The sequence below is a fragment of the Rhynchophorus ferrugineus genome, unplaced genomic scaffold, assembly GCF_030347505.1.
Source record: "Rhynchophorus ferrugineus isolate W39M unplaced genomic scaffold, kcgeb_rfMv2 rfM4, whole genome shotgun sequence".
Taxonomy (NCBI): Eukaryota; Metazoa; Arthropoda; class Insecta; order Coleoptera; family Curculionidae; genus Rhynchophorus; species Rhynchophorus ferrugineus.
Genome location: NW_027472583.1, coordinates 22,045,945 through 22,070,722, shown reverse-complemented (window position 1 = coordinate 22,070,722; position 24,778 = coordinate 22,045,945). Strand labels below are relative to the sequence as shown.

Genomic DNA, 24,778 nt, shown 5'->3' with positions numbered 1-24,778 from the left:
TACTCTGCTAGTACAATGAAAAATTAGTGATAAAAACGGGAGCGTGCAGATTGATTGCGAGAAGAATGTTCGAATATGGTGAAGCGAAAACGTGTCTGCCAATACGACAAGAAATTAGTTTGCGTTTTTAGTATGAACATTTCTGAGTAAAAAGGCTCGTCCTTCACTGTCATTGTTTGGTTAAATTTATCACTGGTGAAAATACCTCATTAACTGTGACGTTAACTGTTCTGTAAATTATAACTTTACTATATTTATTTTATTGATGGTTTTACGGTCTTGTAGAATATATACAGGAAATTTTATACTTAATTCGATAATCTTTATATGCTACTATGCATAGCCTATAACAAAAATGTTTAGAAAACAAATGTCTTCAATAAATAATGATACTATTTCTAAATATCTACTGAAGGTATAATAATATAAGTTATTTTATGTTTAACAGCAATGTCTTAACTGTGAATAATTATAAGAACAATGAAAAATGTTAAATTTGCGGAAAAAAGAGCTGAAAGTCTTTCAGTTAAGGAATATTATTAATTTATGATTTTGTTCATAATAAAACATTATATGTCGAATTTAAGTCAAGATTTCATGTTAGCCGTCCCAACATGTATTGAACATTTGTATATTCGTGCTCAGGAAAAGTACTACTGGTGACAGATAGTCCTGTAATAGCCATCGGTAATTGGTAACAAAATGTTAACTTTTGTCCTTAAATGTGACCCATGACTCATTAATTATTGATTAAATACCGAATCGTATATTGAAGTAAATACGAATATGATAATGCTTCTAAGATTAAGTAGAGATATTCTAAGTAGTAAGTTTCTTTCGCTACTTTTTAGAAGTATAATTATGTACAAAACAATTTTTAAATTACTTTCAATAAACAATTCTCTAATTTACATCCGGTTTATTAGTGCAAAATCGTGTAAGTTACCAAGTCCCAAGTTCTTTGGAGGGGACCATTTGAATGCAGTATGTTTATTCCAAGCTGTACTTGAAATATTTTAAAATAATTGCTTCAACCTTTATAAAAGTATTAATTATATTATACTTCACATTTATAGTACTCATCCTAGAGTATATTTTTTAAATAAAATAAATTAGCAAAACCATCACTTAATCGTCAACTGTAGAACTAAAAATTCGATACCATTTTAACATCTAATTTTCCAAATAATTATTACCAAAATTTCATAATTAAATTTCATTTAATTTTGTTACTTTAAAGATACAGCAATATGAATGAGACTTGGGTCTACCGCCATGACTGAAGTTATTACATGAATTAGGTTATAAAACAAACTCCCATTGAGAATTAGACCGAGAAAACATCACGATCATTTCTTGGGTGCAAAAGGAAGTTCATGTTCGTGAATTACCTTCAATCTGATAAAGCAATAAACTCATATTATTATTGTAAATAATTGGATGCAAAAATTCGTTAAAAAGACCATTAGTTTGCATCAGAAAAAAAGTATTTTTCATCAGATTTACGCACTGTAAGCTGTGGAAACACAGCCAAAAGTAATGGTTAAAATATTCAAATGAAAGTTTGAACTGTTTCAACATTCAGATTATTTTAGCGGCTTGTAATGATAAAAAACCTCGAAGGACCAATAATGTGTAAAAAAATCGTAATATTCAAATATAAATAATAATGCATAATCTTCAATACTACAACCACCTTGCAAAATTCTGATAATACTAAATTATAATTGCATTGTTCGATAAAAATTGAAAAAATGACAAAGATCTATTGGATTTTTTCAAGTAAGAAAAATAATATGAACAAATTAAAGGTCATGACAACAAATCTGAACTAATGCAGTTTACCTAGACGTAGCATAAACCTTCGATAAAGTTTAGCAACAGGGCTTGAAATATAAACTAAACATAATGCTGCAAAAACAATATGTAGAGATATAAACATCATATATCTCCAATATATTCTTTTGAATTAAACAAGAAGAAGAACATTCTGAACAAAAAAATACAAACAGGGGTGACACAAGGCAGCGTCCTTGCACATATTCTCTGTCTACTTTATACGAGTGACATACCAAAACTCGAGGGAATTAAGATAGCTATATTTGCGGGTGATACAAAACTGTTAGCGGTAGCCAACAAAAACCAAGAATCGTCCATAAAAATATTTCAGGCAGCTAGCGATAAACAAATACACAGGACTAAACAATGCAGAACAAAATTAAATGAGTTGGAAGCTGACCCTATTAATTTTACCAACAAGAAATTAAACATGATGAAAAATAGTTTTTCACCAGCTAAAAATAATAGTTAAATTTTTTTAAATAAAGTATAAACTGTTTCAACATTCAGCTTATTTTAGTGGCTTGTAATGATAAAAAACAATACATATAGATGTTCTAGGCTTTTAAATTATAAAAAATGCACCGTATAATAAAAATATAAATAACAATGCATAATCTTCAATGCCACAGCCACCGTGTAAAACACTTCAGTCTGAAAAAGTGTGTTCTAGGAATACCCTCTACATGCAGAATAGCAGGCAGGAGTATTTAGTTAATGACCGTCTCTTGTTCCATAATTTTCGCCGTATCAGACATGAGAACGCTTCATGTAAAGCGATTTTACTATAAGAATCCCTTTTATAGGAGTTCGCGTTCGCTTCTTTGTCGGTTGTTTTATGGTATTCTGATAATTTGTCGATTAAAGTCAATCACGATCGAGGCGAGGAAAATTTCGTGGTAAAAGAGGGGCGTGTAAGAAATCGCCTCGCCTATAGCCCCATAGACCACTCTCACTATCTCGGGCATGACTCGGGCACGTAGCCTAGGTCCACGAGGAGGCCCCCAACCTCCATTCCTTAAGCCTGTAATCGTAACGACCAATGCCTCGGACGTTCCCCGTAGATTATTATAGTAATTACGCCGACTGCCACTTTCCGTTTCGTAGACTGCACGCAGGGCCGATGATCCCCCCACGACTAGAAATCGTGTTACGGTCGATGACGAGCAGCGTCGACCTCCAGACCCACCTGATTTGTCGCCCAGTTACGAAAAAGCCACCCGATCATCAATCGCAGGTTTATAGGTCGTAAAGTTCGCCTCAGACAAGTTAATCGAACGTAACGTCAAAAAAATTGCGGTCTTGCCATACGCGGATGATCAATTGAAATTTCATTGTCATAACGGTAGTGGTTTTTTACCTAATAAAATAGAATATATCCATTATGGAATACGACACGTTTACTAGTATTTATAGATGCGCAAGTCACAAAAGAATACATGTTTATAATTTAATAACACATCCCGATACCAACCAGGCAGGTTTCTTGTTGTTTCTGTTTCTGATTGAAAACCAGAGGATCCAAAAACAAAAGTAATGTGTAAATTCGATTTAAAATAGGGCAATATATCCTTTTCATTTTATTCTAGTTAAGAAGAGATACAATTCTGTCTAATACGTTACATGTTCGAACGTATTAAACCGAATCAGCCTATGAAATTCGCCTGGCGATCATAATTACATATTAGAAGAATTGAATTGGCGCTTTGTTTGCTTATTATAACTCTGATTGAAAATGCCGAAGCCATTAGATAATCAGAGCCAGAAACAAACTGCGTCCCTAATCAGTTACCTCGAAAATGAAAGAGATAATATTAGTGCTTTAGATGTATAAAGTACATCTTATTCTTATCACTATTTATTAATTTATGATATTTGCCGAATACAACGAGAATTTTATGTATTAACAATTACAATTTACAAGAATATGTTAGGTTATTTAGATTAAAATTCTGTTAAATATCGAAGCCAAAATGAACTAAAATTCAAAATTGATTTGGCAACATTGCGACCCTTTGGCGTCATAAATTTAGATGACGTGGGTTCACTGTTTTATTGAACGGGCTATATACTACTACTATTTTTAGACTATAGTGTACTCAATAAAACAGCCAATGCACTTCATAAAAATGTATGAAGGACTAACTACGTTAGCCGACTTATAATCTCCAAATATTATCACGAATCTCTTTAAGAATTTTGTAGATATTCGAGAATAGTGTCGACCAATATAAACGCAAGTCGAATTTCACAGACTGATTTAGATATATTTCTTATAGCTTTTTAGCTATGGAAAAATGAGAAGGAAAAATCCGCTATGAGCTTGAAACAAATTTAACATTTTTACAAACTGCACCTGGCAGTATATTCGATGTTAAGCTATGACGTCAATTGGCGGACTTGAAGATTTTCTGATGAGGAAATAATGAAACCAAGCAACATACCTGAAGGAATGGAAAAAGATATGAAAGAATACTGTTACATCATGTAGATGATAAATGTGGAAGAATGGAAATATTAATCAAATCAAGGAATCAAGAAAAAATAAATGAAATTCTGCAGAGAATCTGTAATCTAAATGTCTCCCAAAACCTAGAGTTAAAAATACGGGCAGAGACATAATATGATAATATGAACTAAACCAAAAACTGGTATGGTACTGAACTTGTATTCACTTTATTAATATGCGTACAATATATATTCAAAAGTTAATAGTAATATAGAAACAAACAACCACATATATAAGAATAAATACCTCACAATGAACGTTCAATTTCAATACAAATTAAAATCAAAACGAAAATAATAAGCAGAACAGTATCAATTATGACTAAACAAACTACGTAACACCTCTCAAATTATAATTCCGATTTAACGTAGAAAGGAAAAATGTATTCTTAACGTAATTAGACTCGTTTGCATATGAAAAATAAGGATGAAAAATGCATGATCCATTCGAAATGATTCATGTTACTTGGCCTTAATTCAGCCAGTCGCAAGATAACTGAACGTTTTAGACGTATAAAAACAAGATGATTGTTTAACAAAACAGTTGGGTGTTGTGATTAATTTCCAGTTAAACGGTATAATTAAAAACAGCTTTTACTGTAACGTGTAATTTAACTCCTTCGCAATTGCGCTGAAACTGTGCCAGAATAGCGAACGTTAACAGTCCGGGTGAATATTCTTTGCCGAGCTCAGCATTAACATAACTTTTTCAAGAGTGATAAAAAACAATATCACAAAAAGTAAATCTTTATCTGTATAACTACTATATCAGGACAATTTTCCTCTACGGCGGTCTGTAATAAAGTCAATGCACCGACTAATAAGAGAACGTTCATTATATCGACACGATGATTAATGATAAGACATTCCTTCATTCATATTTAGCTGCAACATAAAAGACATCTTCATCAATAACCTGTATGAAAAAACTCCTCCTTTATCGCTGTGAATAATATAGGAAGACGAACTATGATCTAGTTTAATAGCAATGAAAATATTTCTATGATTATATTTGTTGCGTTATGACGTTTTGTTTTGTTATAGCTTTCCAATCAATGCATTTCTATTGTAGTTCACTGAAGCATGATGTGATGTGATAAATTATCACTTGATATCTGGTCTTGATTCTTTGTTTTTAATATCAGTTAAAACAGTTGAACATGAGTGGCATTATATAATATTATCGACAGAAAATGGATTGACATCAAGATTGTTAAAATATACACGGTTGTTGAAAATATTATCGAAATAATCAGTTTTTTTATGTTTCTCAAGGCAAATTTATTGATTATTTTCGCTTCTTTTTATACAAAATTTATAGTATTCAAGAATCTTGCATAGACCGGAACAAATGATAATAGAGGAGGGCAAGAGCCGAACTATACTCCTGTGAATACATCCAAATTTCCCAACCAATATCTCTCATCCTGCCGTATTACTAAAGATAAATGCGGTCCAGTGTTGCCTTCATGGAATACAACGATTTTCCTATTGGTCAACTCTGGTGGGGTTTTTGATCTTCTAATTCAACTGTATTGATTATTACTGATGGTTAAGAATCAAATTAATGCCTTCGCCAAGTTCGGACAGCTCATGATGAACAATTCCTTTTCAATTTCAAAATTCCTTTCCAATTTTTCGAAATACCTTGCTTAGAGTAAATAGGTCTTGCAACCGTATGTGAAGCTTCTTCGAATTCGCACATTATTGTCGCGCGTTCGCCAGTTTTCATTACCCATAATCATTTCTATCAAAAATGGTTCGATTTAATTTCGTTTCAGCAGCGATTCGCAAATGGAAACTGGGTCCATTAATTTTTTAGCGCACACTCTTATGTAAATGGTTAAAGTATTATATGGTCGATGTTTAGTTCCATAGCAATGTCGGGTTATCTCGAAATGTTTAAGAATGTAATAGACTTTTTCAACGATTGGTCGACAACACTTTTACGCTATCTTTATAACGTTCTATCAAAAGCATTATAATATGGCTTTATTGATTTATTATATCATTAGGGATGTTTTAAAGCTCTCTATTGGGAAAACTGAAACTACTTTTTCTCTAACCTAATAAGAAATGAAAATTATCATTGGGGATTGATATATAGTGGCTTTAGTAAAGTTAACTCAAATAATTTAAAAAGTGCTATAAAACGTATCATGAATAAACATGAATATTATGGCGCCTTTAGTTCAAGAAAGTTAACAATAATTAATCTGTATATGGAGTTTGAATATAAATATAAGACCAATTGAGGTGATTCTAAAAGATATTTAAAAAGCGATGTATAATGTCAATAAATTGAAAATACAGGAACATTCTCGTCAAATTTATAAGAAAATGCTAAAAATCATCATTTATATGAAATGTATAAAATTTCCAAACTATAAAGCATATAAATAGTCACTACACCTATGATCTATTGAACGTTAAAATAAAGAATAAACACAAATAATATGATAAATCATTCACATTATAAATACAACGTTCCAAACAAGAAGTTTGAATCATGAGATCATAAGTAAATGTCTAATTTATGCATTTAGCATCATCGCTCCATAAAATCAGTAAAACTTATAGTGTTATATAACTTACTTGCTTAGTTACTTATGGCCAAGGGTTCGTTTTTAAATTCACTAACCCACACATGCAGAGAAAAACGAAAATGTAGCGGGGCTATACTGGAAATAATTCTACTTGAAAGTGGAACAACGTAATAGTAATATATACACAATAATAATAATAAAAACATAAAAATAAACAGCTTGAAATTATGAATGAAGTAGAATAAATATTAAGGTGTAATCTGAACAAATTAATTTGACACGAAAGTTTCAAAATGCATGTTGCTCTTTAAAATCTCTTGCTTGATTATCTGCTGCATATATCTGATCAGCTAAATCCACCACTATTGTCATTTTACTGTATTTAGTTACAGCTTATCTCAAATTAATTTTTAATAAATACATTTTTATGTGTTCAAGATGTTGCCTGCCGAAATTTATAAATTCGTTTCAGAATCAGACAATATTTTCCTTCTCATTTTATTCTAGTTAAAAGGAGACACAATGCTCTGTGATTAGTTCGAACGCGTAAACGAATGAGCCTGTCAAAGTCGTCCAGTTGCCAGACGTATGCAAAATTAGAAAAGAGGTTCTAAGTTTAACCTATCAACTATTGTGGCTATATAATTAACTGTAGTTTTCCGATGTACTATAATGTTAAGATAACTTATGTTTCATAACATTTTTGTTCAATTATTTTTATTAGATTAGAATTTTGTTCTATGTGAAAGCCAAACTGAACTAAAACTCAGAGTTGATGCGGCAACATTGCGACGTTTTGATGTCACAAATTTAGATATTCATAATATGTAGATATTATGAATAATTTAGATATTCATATAGATTCAAAATATGTATGTAGTATGTATGTACATAAAAATGTATGAACAAAATAATAACTTTGAATAGACTATAGAAGCACGACTAATGTATACAATATAACAGAAGCTAAATATTTAGTAAAATATTAAATGGTTTTGAGATTTCCAAAATTTCAAAAATTAATTTCTCAATGAATCACCTGGTATGCACTGCTAGACGAAGAACTAATGTAATGACGAGGAATAAATAATACTAGATACCTTTATTCCAGCGTAGACAACATGAAAAGATTGATATTTTTCATATTTACAAATCAAAATGCGACAATGCCAAAAAAATTTAAACAGACGTAATTTGGTGAAAATAAATGACTTTCATGCGATAGAATGTATGAAGAAAGGTCACGTCTAATTTCAAGTAAATCGATTCAGTAGAACTTAAGATATCATATCACAACGCGCTTAAAGTTTCGTTTTTAGATGCCGCGTCACTAAAGCAGCTCCGAAACTAATTGAAATTTTCAAAAATTTTCTGACATATTTTTAAAGGGTTAACCTTTGAATATATGAAGAAAAACAGATTTTTTTCAAATTACTCAGCTAGAATACCCCCTTATAAAACTATATTACAAGTACACTTCAAAAGCGCTTCCTTTGTATGCCAATTTGTTGCAGTGTTTTCATTCTTATTAACCTTTAACTGAGCTGGTTAAAGTATACGTCCGAAGATTGGCCGTCTCTAACGTATTTCCCGAGAACTCTCGGTCGATTTGTTTGCCATGAAAGAGAAATGGCTTAGAGGCAGCCAGTTCGAAACCGCCATTACTGGACCATTCGTAGAAACAACGAATTTCCTTGGCGCGCCAAACCGGTCAAAAGCGCACGATGGTTATTAGAAGCTGGTCATGTTCGAGAACTATAAACGTCCAATATGGTTATTCCTTACGCTGAAATAATGGCATCGTAATAGGAATGTAATGTTCAGGTGAAAATTCTGAAAAACAAGTCGTTTTTACATGACAAAATAACACTTTATCTTTTCGTCGTTCAGTCAGAACTAATTAAAATAACTAAGAGGTTACAAACGATTTTAATGTGCAATAAAAATAAGTATTGCAATAAAATAAATATAGGGGACGGACAAAATAATATGAATACCTGTCACATAGATAATAGACATAGACAGGGTATCGAGCCATCATTTGTTGAATGTTGAAAACTAATGAATGATGTTGGAGGTGGAAATATTAGTATTCACTCTTTGCTCTAAAATTGCCCATAATAGTTCAATTATGTTAAGGTTTGGCAATTGTGCTGACCAGAGAAGATGTTTAGTGACATTGTGATACTCCTCAAACCAAAACTGAAAATGTGTGATAAGAAGTCATAATAAGAACTTCATCATTGAGGACGTTGATGGTCAGTGACACGAATGACAGGACCAGGTGAATAACACAATAGTGCCGCCCGAATGATGCAACAAGATGTACTATATTGCATGGTGTTTATATTATTTTGTCTATCCCCTGTATATTCACAACAAAACATTTCATGACTTTTTTATGCACGACAACTGTAAGTAAATTTTGATTTTTTTTGCAAATGAGGTTATAACAGAACAATTAAATTTTATGAGTATGTCAGAATCTCAATTTGAGCCTATCCTAACGGTTTTGATTATTCTTATTATATTTTATATGTGAATATATCATAAAAATGAATGTTACTGAGTCAGATTATTTAGCAGCAATTGGAAAAAGTAATCAAAGGTGGCGATATCTGATAAACATAGCGCGTAGAACTTTCCCTTTAACTTATTCAATTGCTTTCATATGGATATTCAAAAATGTTTGCGAAAATGTATCAATAAATTATTTCCCGTGATGGTTTTGTTTGATTGTAGTTCCTAAATTTAATATTTTTCATCTTCATTATCAATCAGCGCCAATTTACTGTTTAAAAACATCGAAACATCGACAAACATCCATTTTCATCGACGAGGATAGATTGCAAGTAACTCTTTATGTCTAAAGGCTTAACGCAAATGGTATTTTATTGGCTCATAAGCCGTTGGTTTACGAGCTGTTTACAATATAGCAAAATGGCATACAATAAAAATTAAGGCCTAATAATGGCCATCCGTCATGATAAATTTAACATCAGAGGGCATTAGGTGAGTTTACAATGACGGCTGATATAGAGCTGTCGGAAGCGGCAAATACCGATATACCCTTATATGGTTATTGTTTATAGTATATTATAAGTATACTACCTCGATAGTCAAGAAAAGGTGCTTGGTCTGGAAAATACATCGCTTTGTTCAAAAAATATAATTTTTTGATACTTTTGATATATCAGTATTTTTTTCAACAAATCTAGAATGTAAACGTCATTCTGTTCAATAAGAAACTCGTAAATTTCTGGCTTTTTTTATTGTAAGATCGTTTCATCTACGTTTGTACAGTACTAAAGACCGCTTAATATTTTAGAATTCATGGTTTTGATATTTTAGCGGCTGAGTTCATTGTCGACTAAATGTATACTGACGTCGTGAACAGTAAAAGTTTTGTAGCAAATTTGAATACTAACATAAAAAAACAATTTCAGAAAAAGATTTTTCAACATTAGTCATTCAAATTGTAGATCACGAAACATTTACTTTTAAAAAATTGCATACAACGGTTTCGAATACGGAAATTACTTTCATTTGGTTCAGATCACATTAGATACTTTAAGTTTTAGTACACCATGAGACATAGTATAATCCTTGCAACACAACAATCAATGGACGACATAGATGACGTAGAATAAACTACCAAATGCATTTTGTAACAATGTGAAATACGTTTTAAACTCGGAGCAAATTTTCTGTCTCATTTTACCCTAGTTAAAAAGAGACAGGGTGCTGTCTGGTGCATAGGAACATGTAATGGAAACAGTCTATAAAATTCGGTTTACGTTAGTACTAGTCAACTCTGTTGCTAAATGTCTATTCTTCAAACACCGGCAAACGTTGTGAAACAAAATTCTAGGTTAATGCGACAACATTGCGACGTGTTGACGTTTTAAATTTTGATGACGTGCATTGGTTGTTTTATTGAATAGACTATAGCTGGAGACTATAGTCATATTCCAAAACTATACATTACAGAAATTTGTTTATATAACTTTCAGTGTTCCCTTATCAAGAAATATTCTAAAACTACGTCGAGATAGTCATCAGTAAATACTTCCAACAGATTTTAATTGAGTTGCGGCAATCAAGTATTCAACTAATGAACATACTACAATTAGAACGAGAACAATTAATTTCGTAAATTATATAATCTAGAGAGGCACAGTTCGCTTCCCAGGCAGTGTTGCAACAATGCAACAGTACCGCGGTTAATTATTGAAATATCAAACACCGCCAACCAGATATCGTCTGTGTTCTCATGGGCATAACTGTTGTTATCGTACGTTCGGTGGGCGATTTCGAATAGTACCGGCATTTCGAAAAAGTACGCGAACCCCAGTTCCAATTTGCCATGGCGAGCGGGCACGATCCGCCTAGGCAGCGTTTTTATCGCGTCCCCAATATAGATATCGAATGATTTTTTGGGTCGTAGGAGGCCACGACATTTGATTCGCCTTATACGATTCCGCTCGCGAGATCGTGCCTTTCCCACGCTACCAAATGTTATCGCGATGTCATAGGTTTTTGCCGTCCCTGTTTTTTCTCCCTTCGGGTCTAAGATCGAATCGCAAAGCTAGATCGGCGAAGAAAATCGGCGGACTCTTCTATTTCTTTTTGTTAAATACGGCGGTCGCTGGAACGCACATTGGGTCAGTTATCAACCAAAAGCATCAAGATGCGTTCAGACAAGCACATATCTTCAGTATTCACTGAACTTTTATAAAATCTAGATTATTAAATCTTATAAAAATTAAGAATAAGTGACGATAAAAGATCTATATAGCAAAATACCTAAAGTATTATTCTTCAGAATATAATTTTGTAAACTAATTACAAAAGATCTAGTGTCGAAGCTCATCAAACACTTTTAGAAACGTATAGTGATGTTGTTCTCTCATATCCCAATTATCGGTATAGGTTTCAACTATTTAAAAGAGGTGAATTTGATATTAATGACAACATATAGCCTGGAGGACCGCAAAAATTTTAAAACAATGGATAGCAAGACTTATTGCCGGAAACACAGCACGAGCTCTCAAAATACTTTCAGGCGCCTAGAAATTGACGAATTATCTGTTTCCAGCCGTTTACATACTATGGAAAAGATGGAAAATGCCGAATACAAAGGAAGAAAAAAGACTATATGAATTGACTGAACATACCTCATTCTTTCTGTGGCATACTGGGAATCAAAAAAAATGAACCGTCATCCACAAATTGAATGACATATTGTCGCAAAAAAGACCAGTAATAGCACATGTTACAAGATTATTAATGAATGAATAATTTGAATAATGAATTTTTCCGCACCCAGCGTACTGAACCAGAAAACTTGATTAAACTCTTACCAGCTAAAAACTTGATCAGCTCGATTAAACGCTGAAGAAGTAGAAAAAGAGATCGCTGTCAAAACAACATAATTTTTTCGACACGATATCGACATGTCAAAAAGTCGATAAAAACTATAGAAAATGATGGAAAATATTTTGATTACAATATACTGTAGTATTTTTAAAAACTAAAAACTAAAAACTAAACTAACTAAATTGACACAAGAAGCGCAAGGATATGTTATTAAAATTAGCATAACTTTTATATATCTTGGACAAAACATATGACGTAAATAATCGAGACCCAATAAAAGTTATATCATAGATATTTAAGATTTGGATTTGAGGGTTCGACCTCCAATAATTTCACAGGACCGTGAACAGATATATGTGAATGTCGAAGCAATCCAGCACCTTAATAGTCATTTTTAACCCTTAGTTGGTCTATTCAAGTGGCTCATAAGGATGTATTATCAACATATTATTATAAAAATATTATTTGAATGTTAATAAGCCGGAAATATAATTACTTTTTATCAAAATACTACGCGTTCCTACAGGATTTCGTTTACCCCTCCCGATTTTTCGTAATAAATTGAACTGATAAACTAAACTAAACTGAACACAAAAGCTTCTTAAAAGTTCTTAACATAAATAAATAATGGAATAATATAGACAGAAAAAAAGTTTGCCCGATATTTTCATTAAACTGCTTCAGGAATTCCGATATGAATTATTTTATAACTAAAGACCGCTGAAGTTATATGTCATTACATCACCGTCGATCGTAAACCAACAACAATAAAGACGGAAATAACAACAATTAAGAAGTTTCGCGGGTCAATTTAGATTTGAAACGACCTATCGGAGTCGTGCAGTGGATGCCGTTACGGCAAAACCTTTTATAATGTCTACAATTAATGGCACGGTCATGTCGTAGAATAATACTTCTGAAACTATTCAAACACCGCAATAATTTCGAGAATTGGCACTCACTCCCACGGACTTACCTACTTCCAGTGGGGACGGACGAATACGAATCGTTAGCGGTACTGTTGTCGAAAATTATCCGCCTAACAAGAGACCCAACGCATTAACCACGGCCGGTTTCCTAACCTTCTACGGTCAAATTGAATGTTTAAAACTGGCCCTAACGGCTTCATTGGCACCCGAGCCCGGTGTCCGGCCAATTATTCCCTGCCCGTGACCGGTTTAATTTTATGCGGGGTGATTTATCAGCTATCTCTCATATTTTATAGATTCTACGAGTCTCGCGGTTTTTTTTAACCTAGAAAACATAATTTATGCAATTATGCGGCAACAAAACGGGAAACGTGCCGACGAAACGAAGAAATATTCCTCGCTGGCAACTTATTCGCGCAAGAAAAAGATTTAATTACCAGTCACATTAGAAAACAAACAATAAAAACAATTTCGATCGTCGTCTGTATAAATCATCTTTCAATCAACTCGATGATATTCAATTAAAATTAACTCGGTTTACGAGGTTAACAATAAAATAATATGAAACTCCAAATATACCTAATTATTACGTCGTTCAATAAATATTTTATATTATACCTATAAATTAGTTTTAAAGGATTTTTTTATAATTTGAAGCTTTACTGTGAAAAATCGGTACGACGTATTTCATTAAAAATATTATCAATAGCCGCTACTTTTTCCTATCTCTCAGGCAATTCAAGGATTCCATTTCGAAAAAATAATGTATCTTTTGAAGCTTACACGAATCCACCCATTGTTTGGTATCTTCATAAAAAGTGACTATTCATATGTCGGAACAAGTACTAATCAGAAGAAGCAAGTTCTGGCGAATGCAGCAAGTGTAGCATTCCCATTTTAATGCTTTCAAAAAGGTTTTCACCGGTTTTGTAACATGTGGTCGAGCGTTGTCATACCACTGTAAAGAATAATACCAACCAGTTGTATACCCGATGCGATTATTACAGAGCAACACCATCTGTTGTACATCATTTAAAATTAATTTATAAGCCGGATATATCTATATCTATCACCTATCTAAATATTTTCAATAACTTCTGTTTCTAAATAGTTTAACTTTCGGTTTCTATGACATGATTTCAAGTCGATTGTCTCCCTAAAGGAAAAGCGAAAAAAGCTTTAAAAATCCTTTCAGACATTGAATCCAATTCTTGTTAAGATAGGTAATACGTTTGGTTAAATAAATAACTCGTTTGTGTTTAATTTCAAAATTCTCACTATTCTTTGATCGACGATTTGAATGATTAATTGATGTATGATAGTAATATAAATATTATATGTTATTACGTATTTTAATCAACAATATATATTGGTGTAAAAACAACCTAGCCTAACTATTAAATTCGATGGTTTGATATTTCTCGATGACTATCTGACGTCAATTGCACAAACTGTAGGATGTATTCTTGTAAAAAACCCAACAATAAAGAGTAACAGATAAAAATTGCCCTCTTGCATGACAAGATATTGCAAAAGTTGTAAAAGATACACTGGTACAGCTCGAATGGGAAGTTCTGCCGCCTCACCTAGCGTACCAGACGTTGTGCCTTTTGATTAGCACTTGTTTAAATCGATGCAGCATAGCTTGGGTGACGCACGGTTTCCAACTGCTAAAAAATTGCCAAAATGACTACCATTTATTAATATATACTGTATCATTATCAATAACTCTCTTAAATTAAAAAATAATCAGAATATATTTAAGCCCCCCGAATATATTTGATTGTTTAGATATCCTACCTGTTTGGTTCTTGAATTTTATACTGGTTTTATTATGAATAATTTCTATTTATATATTTTACTTAATGAATGAATTTATATAACGTATAAAATTAAATACAATTGAAATTCTGGATAAAAAAATGTTGTCTAGCACATTTTTTGTACGTGTACTACATATAATATCACCCAATATGGAATGAAAATATGGTACGAGCCTTGAAGAATATAACAAAACTTATTATTACTGAATATCAGCTGAAATATTATAACAGTAATTATTATAATATAATTTCTTAACTCAGCAGTAATAGTAAATATCTAGTGCTTCAATTAAATATAAACTTGGTAAAAACACATATAATAATTCTGGAAACCGTTGAGGACCAAAATTGTAATTAAGTTATAGATATATACCAGTTTTCTAAACTTTCTCGCATTGTAACAGAAAAAATTTTGATTTTGGCTGAATGAACGGAATGGAATCAGATAAGATAAATGGTATATAATATAAACAAATATATCAAACAGTTCTTAAATATAGAAAAATTCTGTTTTATTTGACATCACTGGATCTAAATAGGCATTTTTGAAATGGCAGGGTTTAATATTAGATATATACTGCGACGCTGATGGACATGATGGCTGCAAAAAAACAAAACCCGTACCTGGTTCCTGTTGGAATACAGTCTCGTTGGGTCGTTGAACCTACCGCTGCTGCTGCCTATACGGCAGCCGTCAGCGTCTTGAGGCAGATGCGGCTACTTGATCGGGATACGAACAATGCGGATGCTGCAGTAAACGTACTATCGCGAAACGCATCGGGATTAATGCCTAATCATGGTCGCGTCACCAAGCGAATTCAATCCGTTCGGGCGCAATGCCACGACAAAACACCTGTCGCTACCTATCGAACTCATCCCGTGCGTTCTTTTCCAGATCCGCTAACTACAACAACGCTACCGGCAATTGCGAACTGTCCACCATGGACCGAATCACCCTGGCAGGAAGCAGCGCCTTCATCTCCGCCGACGGTTACGAGTATATGGAGAACAATTGCATCGAAGAACCAACGAAGTTGTGCGAATTCAAGAAATTATCAGGAAGAATTTTGAAAACGGTAATAAAACATCCTTATAAAAATAAAAATTTCTTTGAACAATCTCACTGCAACCCTTAGTTGTAATAAGGAATTTAAATTGTTTAAGTTTAAAAAAAATTAATTGATTTAGATTGAAAAAATTGGTACATAATTATTTTTTTTAATATTGTCCGTAAAACGATCCTAGCGACTCATTTTCAAATATCGCTTTTAAAATCCAGACTACCTATATCCAGCAGTAAGACATAATCAGAGAGGATAATATATGGTGAATACGAAGAATAGAATATCCATTAAGAATACCATGGACTTGCATAAGCGCCACCACATTGCAAAATTAATTTGTCGCCATTCTAATCATTACATTTGACAAGTTTATTTATTTCAACGGTATTTCTTGTACTATGACACTTGATTGGCCAGAGTGTTTTATGTTTAACAGGTCAATTGAAAAGTCCCCGGCCTACCATAGTAAAACAAATTTTTTTGACAAAATTAGTTTTTTTAGTCAACATAATTCCCTTCAAGGGTGATACACTGATTATAGCGACGCTCCAACTTTTCGATACCATTTTTGTTGTACGATTTGTCGTTTGCTTCAAAATAGGTCTCAGTTTCCGCGATCACCTCTTCATTCGACGAAAATATCTTCCCAGCGAGCATTCTTTTGAGATATGAGAACAAGAAATAGTCGCTGGGGGTCAAATTTAGAGAATACGGTGGATGAGGAAGCAATTCGAAGCCCAATTCATGGATTTTTGCCATCGTTTTCACTGACAATCGCGATCTCGTCCTTCAAACGGTCCAATAACGCTATGTAATAGTCTTGTGTGCTTATAGTGCTTGCATCTCTTTTGATTAGCGATATGTGTGATAATGCAAAGTATCTACTATGTAAGCGACTGTTACATTCAGTCGATTTGACATTTATCTACATATAATAACAAATTTATGTATTAATAAGGTATTCAATGGAATCATTGACTTTAATCCTTGATTTGAGCAAATCTGAAACTCATCAAATAACTTTCAAAGATTTGTAGTGGTGCAACGATTTTAAAGAACTGATTTTGATATGAGGACAAAGATCAGTCGGGGCGATCAAACAAGTTCGATGACAATGAATTTCAAGACTTATAGGAGAAAAATTGTAGTTGATGTATCAACTTTTCTCAAACGTTTACACACAATGGGATAATGGGAATCAGATGGCAAAATAGCCCACACGAAACAGCCATTTCCGAAAATAACATTTCGAACAATTTCAACATAAGGGTTTCATTGCTTAACATGCAAAAGAGTATCTTGTAAAAGACGGGAAAAAAAGTAGATGTGCTACGGCAATCCCAAGTACAAAATGTCATGGATCAGTTAGTCCAAGAGGTTCATCCACATCGACGCCGAAATAAAATATTCAAAATCATAAAATTGTACATATGTGGGATTAGTAAGATCTAGAGTATTACGAAGTGGTAAAACTGTTGCCTTCCGACGTCAGTTGCACAAACTGTACGACGTATTGTTGCAAGAAGACTAGCAATAGACAGTAACAAACTAAAGCCATCTTCTTGCATGACTGCTCTCGACCATTCAATGCAAAAGTTGTAAAGAATAAATTGGTGCAGTTCGAATACAAAGTTTTGCTTCACCCATCATACCCTGATAGCCATTTGCTCAGATCCATGCAATATGGATTGGCTGCCACACAGTTTTAAAAGGCTGAGGAAGTGTGAATATGGGTGGATAATTTGATTATTGCCAAACCAACTAACTCTTTAGTAAAAAGTTGTTTAAAATTATGGATGAATAATGTTGCTAAATAAAATACCTTTTTAATATGAAAAATAATCAGAAACATGCAAACAGCTAATATCTCAAATCTAATATCTAATATCTTAAAGGCATTATCTAAATATCAAAGAGAATATGTATGTTTATATTCAACAAATAGACCGGAAAAGCTGTTGTTTACACTTAGATCATTCTCGGAATTAATCTATGACGATTGAATATTTTACCTTTCTTTAATTTGCTTTTATAAAATAAATAAATTTAAGCAAATAACTCCGATATATGGATATTTCAAATTAAAATTATGAAATAATTGTGAAAATATATGAGAAAACATGCAAGATATTGATCTCAGGTCAATAATTTTAATCATTCATAATCCTTTGCATATTTATAAGTGATAAAAAAATTTAGATTCACTTTCTTTAGACTTAATAACATCCTAGATTATAATCTAAATGCGTTGTACATTTCATTAGGTGGACTCAGTATACCAAGATGTTGGATCAGTTGATGAATGCAGAGAACTGTGCTTGAACTCGCCCTACAGATGCCACTCCTACGATTACGGTGACACCGGCGAGATGGTCTGCAGATTGAGCCATCACGCCCGTGCTACCCTTTCCGATATTCAAGACCCCTACCTGGACGTGCCCGAAGCTTCCACCTACGAGTTAAGCTCCTGTTACAACGTCAGCATAGACTGCCGATCGGGCGATATGGTGGCCCGTATCCAAACCAGCAAACTCTTCGACGGAAAGATATACGCCAAGGGCAGTCCTAATTCTTGCGTCAAGGACGTCAACAATAGCTTAGAATTCGAACTGAGCATGGCCTTCGATAACTTGGAATGTAACGTGAGGAAGAGCGGTCTGGGACGGTGAGTTGTTACTCTTACGGAGATGATGAATATATGTAATATATTTGGAAACTCTCAGATATGTCAACGACGTAGTTATTCAGCACCACGATAAAATCGTCACTAGCAGCGATTTGGGCCTGGCCGTTACCTGTCAATACGACTTGACCAACAAGAGCGTCACCAATGAAGTGGATTTGGGAGTTCATGGTGATATTACTCCAGGTAAGCTCAGTACTTTTTCTAAATTACCGAGAATAATGATGACCTACTACCATCTACATCACATCCTTCTACCTTCTCCATCAATCAAGCAACTGTTTTAAAATATACCTATGTTACGTTATCTTAAAGATATCTTAAAGACTAAAATAAAAGATCGAGACGAAAATAGAAAAATGTGATCACTCGAAGATCAAAAGGACTTCAAACTTTCTTATGGACTATGAACCAACTAAAGAGATATAAACAGCCAGCAGAATTAAGTAAAAAACTAAAACGTATCCCTTGTCACTAGAAAATCAGACAAATCATCAAAAAAAATAGGACGAAAACTGTTATTAGTTCAAAGTAATCCGACTTAGATTTAATAGATATAACTACTTAGGTCTTCGAAACAGTTGTTGAATTCAACTTCTGGAAATAGCCCTCAAAGCCTTCTTCTGTTCACTTTCAATATTCTCAATCGACTCTAAGCGATATTCTCGAAGCAGTTTTGGAAATAATGGAAAGTCTGAATGAGCTAACCAGATAAATACAGTGAAAAAATAAACGAATGGCCTGCTAGAAGGAATGCAATATAAGAAAGCGAAAAGATGCAGTTACCAACCCATAAGGCCGACTTTTTGAAATCAAGAGCTTTGCGGTAAGAACGCGTAAAATTCAAATAATATTCCCTGTAGTCCAGCAGAAAGAGTTCATAATAAACAACACTATGATTTTTACATCTTAAAAATATGTTGAAAAGTGAAGTCCTGTAACAATGTTCTTCAAATCAATTTCTATGATCTTGATAGATGTCTTTTTGGGAGCTACCCGCCGCATCATCCATCCACAGAAGTCTCAGAGCCATGCAGAAGAATTGGAAAGATGGGAGTTCGAAAGAGCCGGACTTTAGTCCTAATTGTAATAAATCCTCTCTTTTGTATACACCCTCTTGCATCAAATCCTGCACCTGCTCTAACTAGATCTCCAGTTAGAGGGAGGTCAGATGTCAATACTTTAGTATTTTCTTTATTGGGTTTCAAACCTCTGCAAAAAAGAATCTGCAAATGATATCATAAAGAATGTTCGAAGCCTCAACATCTGTATCAACGAAAATAGCGCTATCAGCGAACATATCATATCGATAAAAGAGTTTGTAGCATCATATTAAATGCCATATCTCTTTTTAAAAGACTTTTTGCATTATTGCTTTCCCTGCTATATTGAAAAATAGTGGAGAGACGACATCCTAAATAACACCCTAAGTTTAACAATCTTTAGGAGAATAAATTCAGCATTTGGAGCTGCCCAAAGTGAACAGTATATACATTTGAAAACAGCAGCAAAATTAATAAAAAGGACAATCGCACGCTTTCCACATCTAATACATTCCTCTATAAACTGACGAAGTGAGAAAATCTTATTTTTACACAACTGTAATTCGGTCAAAATCCTGCTCTTCTGGGCTTATTTCTTCCCGAACTTTTTGAAGTATCATTTGTATCATTTTCATAAATAATCTTCCGAAAAATTATCTATTAATAGGAAAGTTTTACTATTTGTACTTTACTAGTAGTATCTTCTTTTTCAATATTTGAACAATTCCTCCTAAATGGCTCACACAGATGGCTTGGATAATAAGCAATCCTTTTATCACAAATGTGCAAGACAATTTTATAAGCATATTAAAAGGGCGAGTTAAGAAACAAAAGATATGATTAAACATTATTGAAATTAACCAAAAGTGAAGTTAAGTGAATGAACAAATAATTACAGAGAATAAAAGAAAGGTTTATGTTTGAAATGTTTGCCATTACCAACGTCGAAATAACAAGTAATAAAAAGTTAACCTTCAAAACGATATTAATGATATGAAATCCTGATGTAAATTCAAATTAACATCAAAAAGGCTTTCTAGAAATACTTTAGCGAAAGTTCTTTGAATTATCTTATCAATAATTCCCCCAAAAGTCATCCCACCTAGTCCCCCGATTCACCATCTTTGAATATGTGTTAATATTCAATGAAATAATGTAAATAAATTTAATTCAATTGTTATTTACAGCCTTATCCGAGGAAGTCATCGTCGATTCGCCCAATGTAGCCATGCGCATTACCGAACGTAACGGCGAAGAAATGAGACAGTCCGCCGAAGTAGGAGATCCCCTGGCCCTGAAATTCGAAATCCTCGACAGGAACAGCCCCTACGAAATCTTCGTCCGAGAACTGGTGGCCATGGACGGCGTCGATTCCAGCGAAATCGTCCTTATCGACTCGGACGGCTGTCCCACCGACCACTTCATCATGGGCCCCATTTACAAGAGCGCCGAATCCGGCAAGGTAGGTATCGCTTATCTCTAATTAAGAAAAGATCCGGACGTTCACACATTCCGAATTAGATTAATAAGTATACCAGTTTTCTGGTATAGATTAGCGAACCGGTTGTCTCGTCAATCAGCCAGGTTTATTTGTAGAGCGCTTGGGATTCTTCAACGATAGCCGGTTTAATATATTCGCGATATTAAACTGAACGCGGTCGTTTCTCACGCCCCACATTACTAACGGTACATATCTTCCTGTTTCTCTCCCTAGGTGTTGCTGTCCCATTTCGATGCGTTCAAATTCCCCTCATCCGAAGTGGTCCAGTTCCGAGCGTTGGTGACACCCTGCATGCCCAGCTGCGAACCGGTTCAGTGCGACCAGGAAGAATCTACCGGCGAACTGCGTTCGGTCGTATCGTACGGTCGTCGTAGGAGGAGACGTTCCGCATCCAAAGCCCAAGACGACTTCCTGCTGGAGCAATCGATTCAGATAACGGACAAGTTCGGTTTCGACAAGAACGGAACTCACAGCGGACCTGGAAGCGAGGCCGTCTTCATCAGCAACGACACGGGATTATGCGTCAACATGGCTGGGTTAGTGGGCGCGGCCATTTTATTCTTGGTCGTACAGTTGTTGCTAATCGCCGCTTGGACCTTCGTTTGGCAACGTAGAAGGATCAACGATAAACTCTGCCAAGACCCGATGGGTGTTCCCTCCCAATTGTCCACCTCGCGCACCGACAGCCTCTGCAAACTCTACGACGGGGGATTCGCGCATACGCGCAGATTCTGAACACTGAACACAACACCCTCTTAAGTGTACAGAACAAGACTTTGATGTCGGAACGCGCCCATTCCTTTTACCTGCGTATAATATTTTTCCGCAGAGTCACTATTAAGCTTCACAATTAGTCAAGATTGTTTTTCTTTTAATGTAGATCAGTAACGAAACAAAAATCAGCTATGGTTAAGACGTATTCCATTTCTTTGCCTATCTGAGATAAGTAATGTTTAAGGTTATGTTTTAAATGCGACCAAGAAGCTTGCGCGATCGACTTCATGGAGTTGCCCAACCTTGCCTGGGCGGCAATATTCGCTCCCAACCGCCACCCACGCAAGCTCGAAGTCACGACGCGACCTAATACTGTTATTGTCACTATTAATATTATTTATATCACCTTTCCGCTGCTTTCCAGTTAACGTAGAAAGGAAACAACAGAACGTGTTTTTTTGCCATTGTCATTTTTCCGTTAGAACATTTAATTTTGGAATCCCTAACCCAATTAACGTAGCAGTTAGTTTAAGACCAGATATGGACCGAGATGAAGCATCTCGGAGGCTCCGAGGACGATCTGGCGAGAACGAGAACCGAATGGGTGTCTGTTTAACTATTTTATATTGGTGCTGTCAACGCGCCCTGTATGACTGTTTATTTAAAAGAGCTTGTCCTCGAGGCTGAGGATGACGAACGTTGCCTCAATAAAGAAAACGCGTCTCGTTCCAATATCGTCTCAAATTCAACGAAATACCATACTATCTTTAATTAATGAGTTTAATTTAGGCAATTTTTTATTATTTTATTATCTCTATATTTATTATTAAGTTATTTCTTCATTTGCAACATGTCGATACATGTTTATATCTTTTTTATAGACCGCATATTATTGCGATACTTATAAATATAATCATTTAAGAAATATCACTCGTGTTTTTTTTTAAGCCTAATATCACATATTTACCTAAATACTATGGAATAACTATCAAAAATGATACTTTTACAGAAGTTGTGGTAAAAAAAATCAATATATATAAATATAACTAGTACAGTTTATATATATATATATATATATATATATATATATATATATATATATATATGTATATATATATATACATGTTTGTACAGTATATGTTTGAGTAGCAAGTAAGTTACACATTCGGTTTCAAATCAGTTTATCAATGATACATTAAAAATGAAAAATAAATACATGTTATAAACAGATGTATGTATATATGTTATATAACATACATCTAAAAACACCTAAAATGTTCAAGAGAAACAAGGTTACGAGACCGGAAAAATTTTTACACATGAAAAGACACCTCAGTATTTTTAACATAGTCAAGTCAAACATCACTTTATTTGCCAAAATGAAATAATAGCAAATTCAATAATCAGTAATTTACACTTACTTAGTTATTTTATTGATTAAAACAAATATGGTACCTAGACAGCACAGATTTATTCAGAAAGTTACTGCAATTAAAGAAATTCGTCTTAATTGACGATAATGAATTGACAACACAGCAACCTCGAAATTTAGTTTTCAGTTTGAATTAATGAGCTCAAAATACCTAATATTGAAAAATACCGAGAAGAAAGTTTATCCAACACTATATTTATATTTTTTAAATAATTCGCACTAATCAAAATGGAATTCTAGTAAAAAGTAAAAATAGATGCAAAATTTCATATAACCTTTCAGGAATTAATCCTATAATTATATAGGTGTTAAAGAGAAACAGATGACTTCACTTCGATATTCCAGATGGTAAGCGATTCATACTATAATACTTTAAAGCAACTAAAACAATGTAACATTAAGCTTAGTAACAGTTTATGAGATAATTATACCTAGACGAACATTACTATAAACGTTTAGGTTGATGCTTAATAGAGAAAATGAAAATACATTAACAGGCCAGATCATACGGCGAAAAACGATATATAGTTACATAAGACTTCTAAAACTAAGCAATAACAGTTGCAAAGACATATTATGCGCCTAACTGCTTCCAATATAAATAATTTTAAGTAAAATAAATGACAAAAACAAATCAACTAACGTTTTCTGGTCTCAACTAACATTAAAAATAACCCCATTCGTACAATATCAGTACTGCTGTTTTCCTTATAGTCGCTCACGCATGTTCTATTACCGTCTTAACATAATAACAATCACACGTGAGTAATTAATTTATTTAATTTAGAGAAAATGTGTTAGTTATGTGTTTCAAAAAAATAGGCAAACTAAAAAGCATCGATACGATGTTTTGAATTAAGAACTTTAAATAAAAGAGCCTCGCTTGCTCAACTATTAACTTGCGAAAGTTAAGGATTCTGTTTCTAAAGATATTTATACTATAAATGTTTTGTTAATTAATTCCGCCAAAATCAGGCATATTTACTTGTAATAACGGAGTACTTATAATATCAAAGCTTAATAGATTTTATAGTACATAAAATAGATATTGTATTATTAAATTAATTAAAATGCATGACCTATATGAAGAAAAATGCCACACTTACCCTTAATCTCTGATCTGACACTGTCCATACTCTAGTAGCGTAATCATTGGATGCTCCCAAAATAAGAGAACCCGAAGTATCAAAATCAACAGCCATCACTCCAGCATTACTCCCCACTAATATCGCCTTATTTTCTTGAGTACCTAGAAAAACGGGGTATTTGAAATTACCCCCAAGCTTGGGTTTACAAGCACAAAAATATGGTGGTATA

The 24,778-nt window shown here is 33.7% G+C and overlaps 2 protein-coding genes across 7 annotated transcripts in view; one reads left to right on the top strand and one right to left on the bottom strand.

Moving 5' to 3' along the window:
- Positions 1-22,956, top strand: part of LOC143195546 (uncharacterized) — a 156,117-nt gene extending 133,161 nt beyond the window's left edge. For all 3 annotated transcript variants that reach the window (XM_076402801.1, XM_076402803.1, XM_076402802.1), the window contains 5 exons: positions 15,920-16,100; positions 18,353-18,753; positions 18,812-18,957; positions 21,002-21,276; positions 21,529-22,956. In XM_076402801.1, coding sequence (XP_076258916.1) covers positions 15,920-16,100; positions 18,353-18,753; positions 18,812-18,957; positions 21,002-21,276; positions 21,529-22,050 — 1,525 coding nt within the window. In that variant the 3' untranslated portion in view covers positions 22,051-22,956. The remainder of the gene's footprint in view (positions 1-15,919; positions 16,101-18,352; positions 18,754-18,811; positions 18,958-21,001; positions 21,277-21,528) is intronic.
- Atg16 (Autophagy-related 16) overlaps positions 1-24,778 on the bottom strand; it is a 538,761-nt gene that overhangs the window by 508,777 nt on the left and 5,206 nt on the right. For all 4 annotated transcript variants that reach the window (XM_076402804.1, XM_076402805.1, XM_076402806.1 and 1 more), the window contains one exon: positions 24,568-24,710. In XM_076402804.1, coding sequence (XP_076258919.1) covers positions 24,568-24,710 — 143 coding nt within the window. The remainder of the gene's footprint in view (positions 1-24,567; positions 24,711-24,778) is intronic.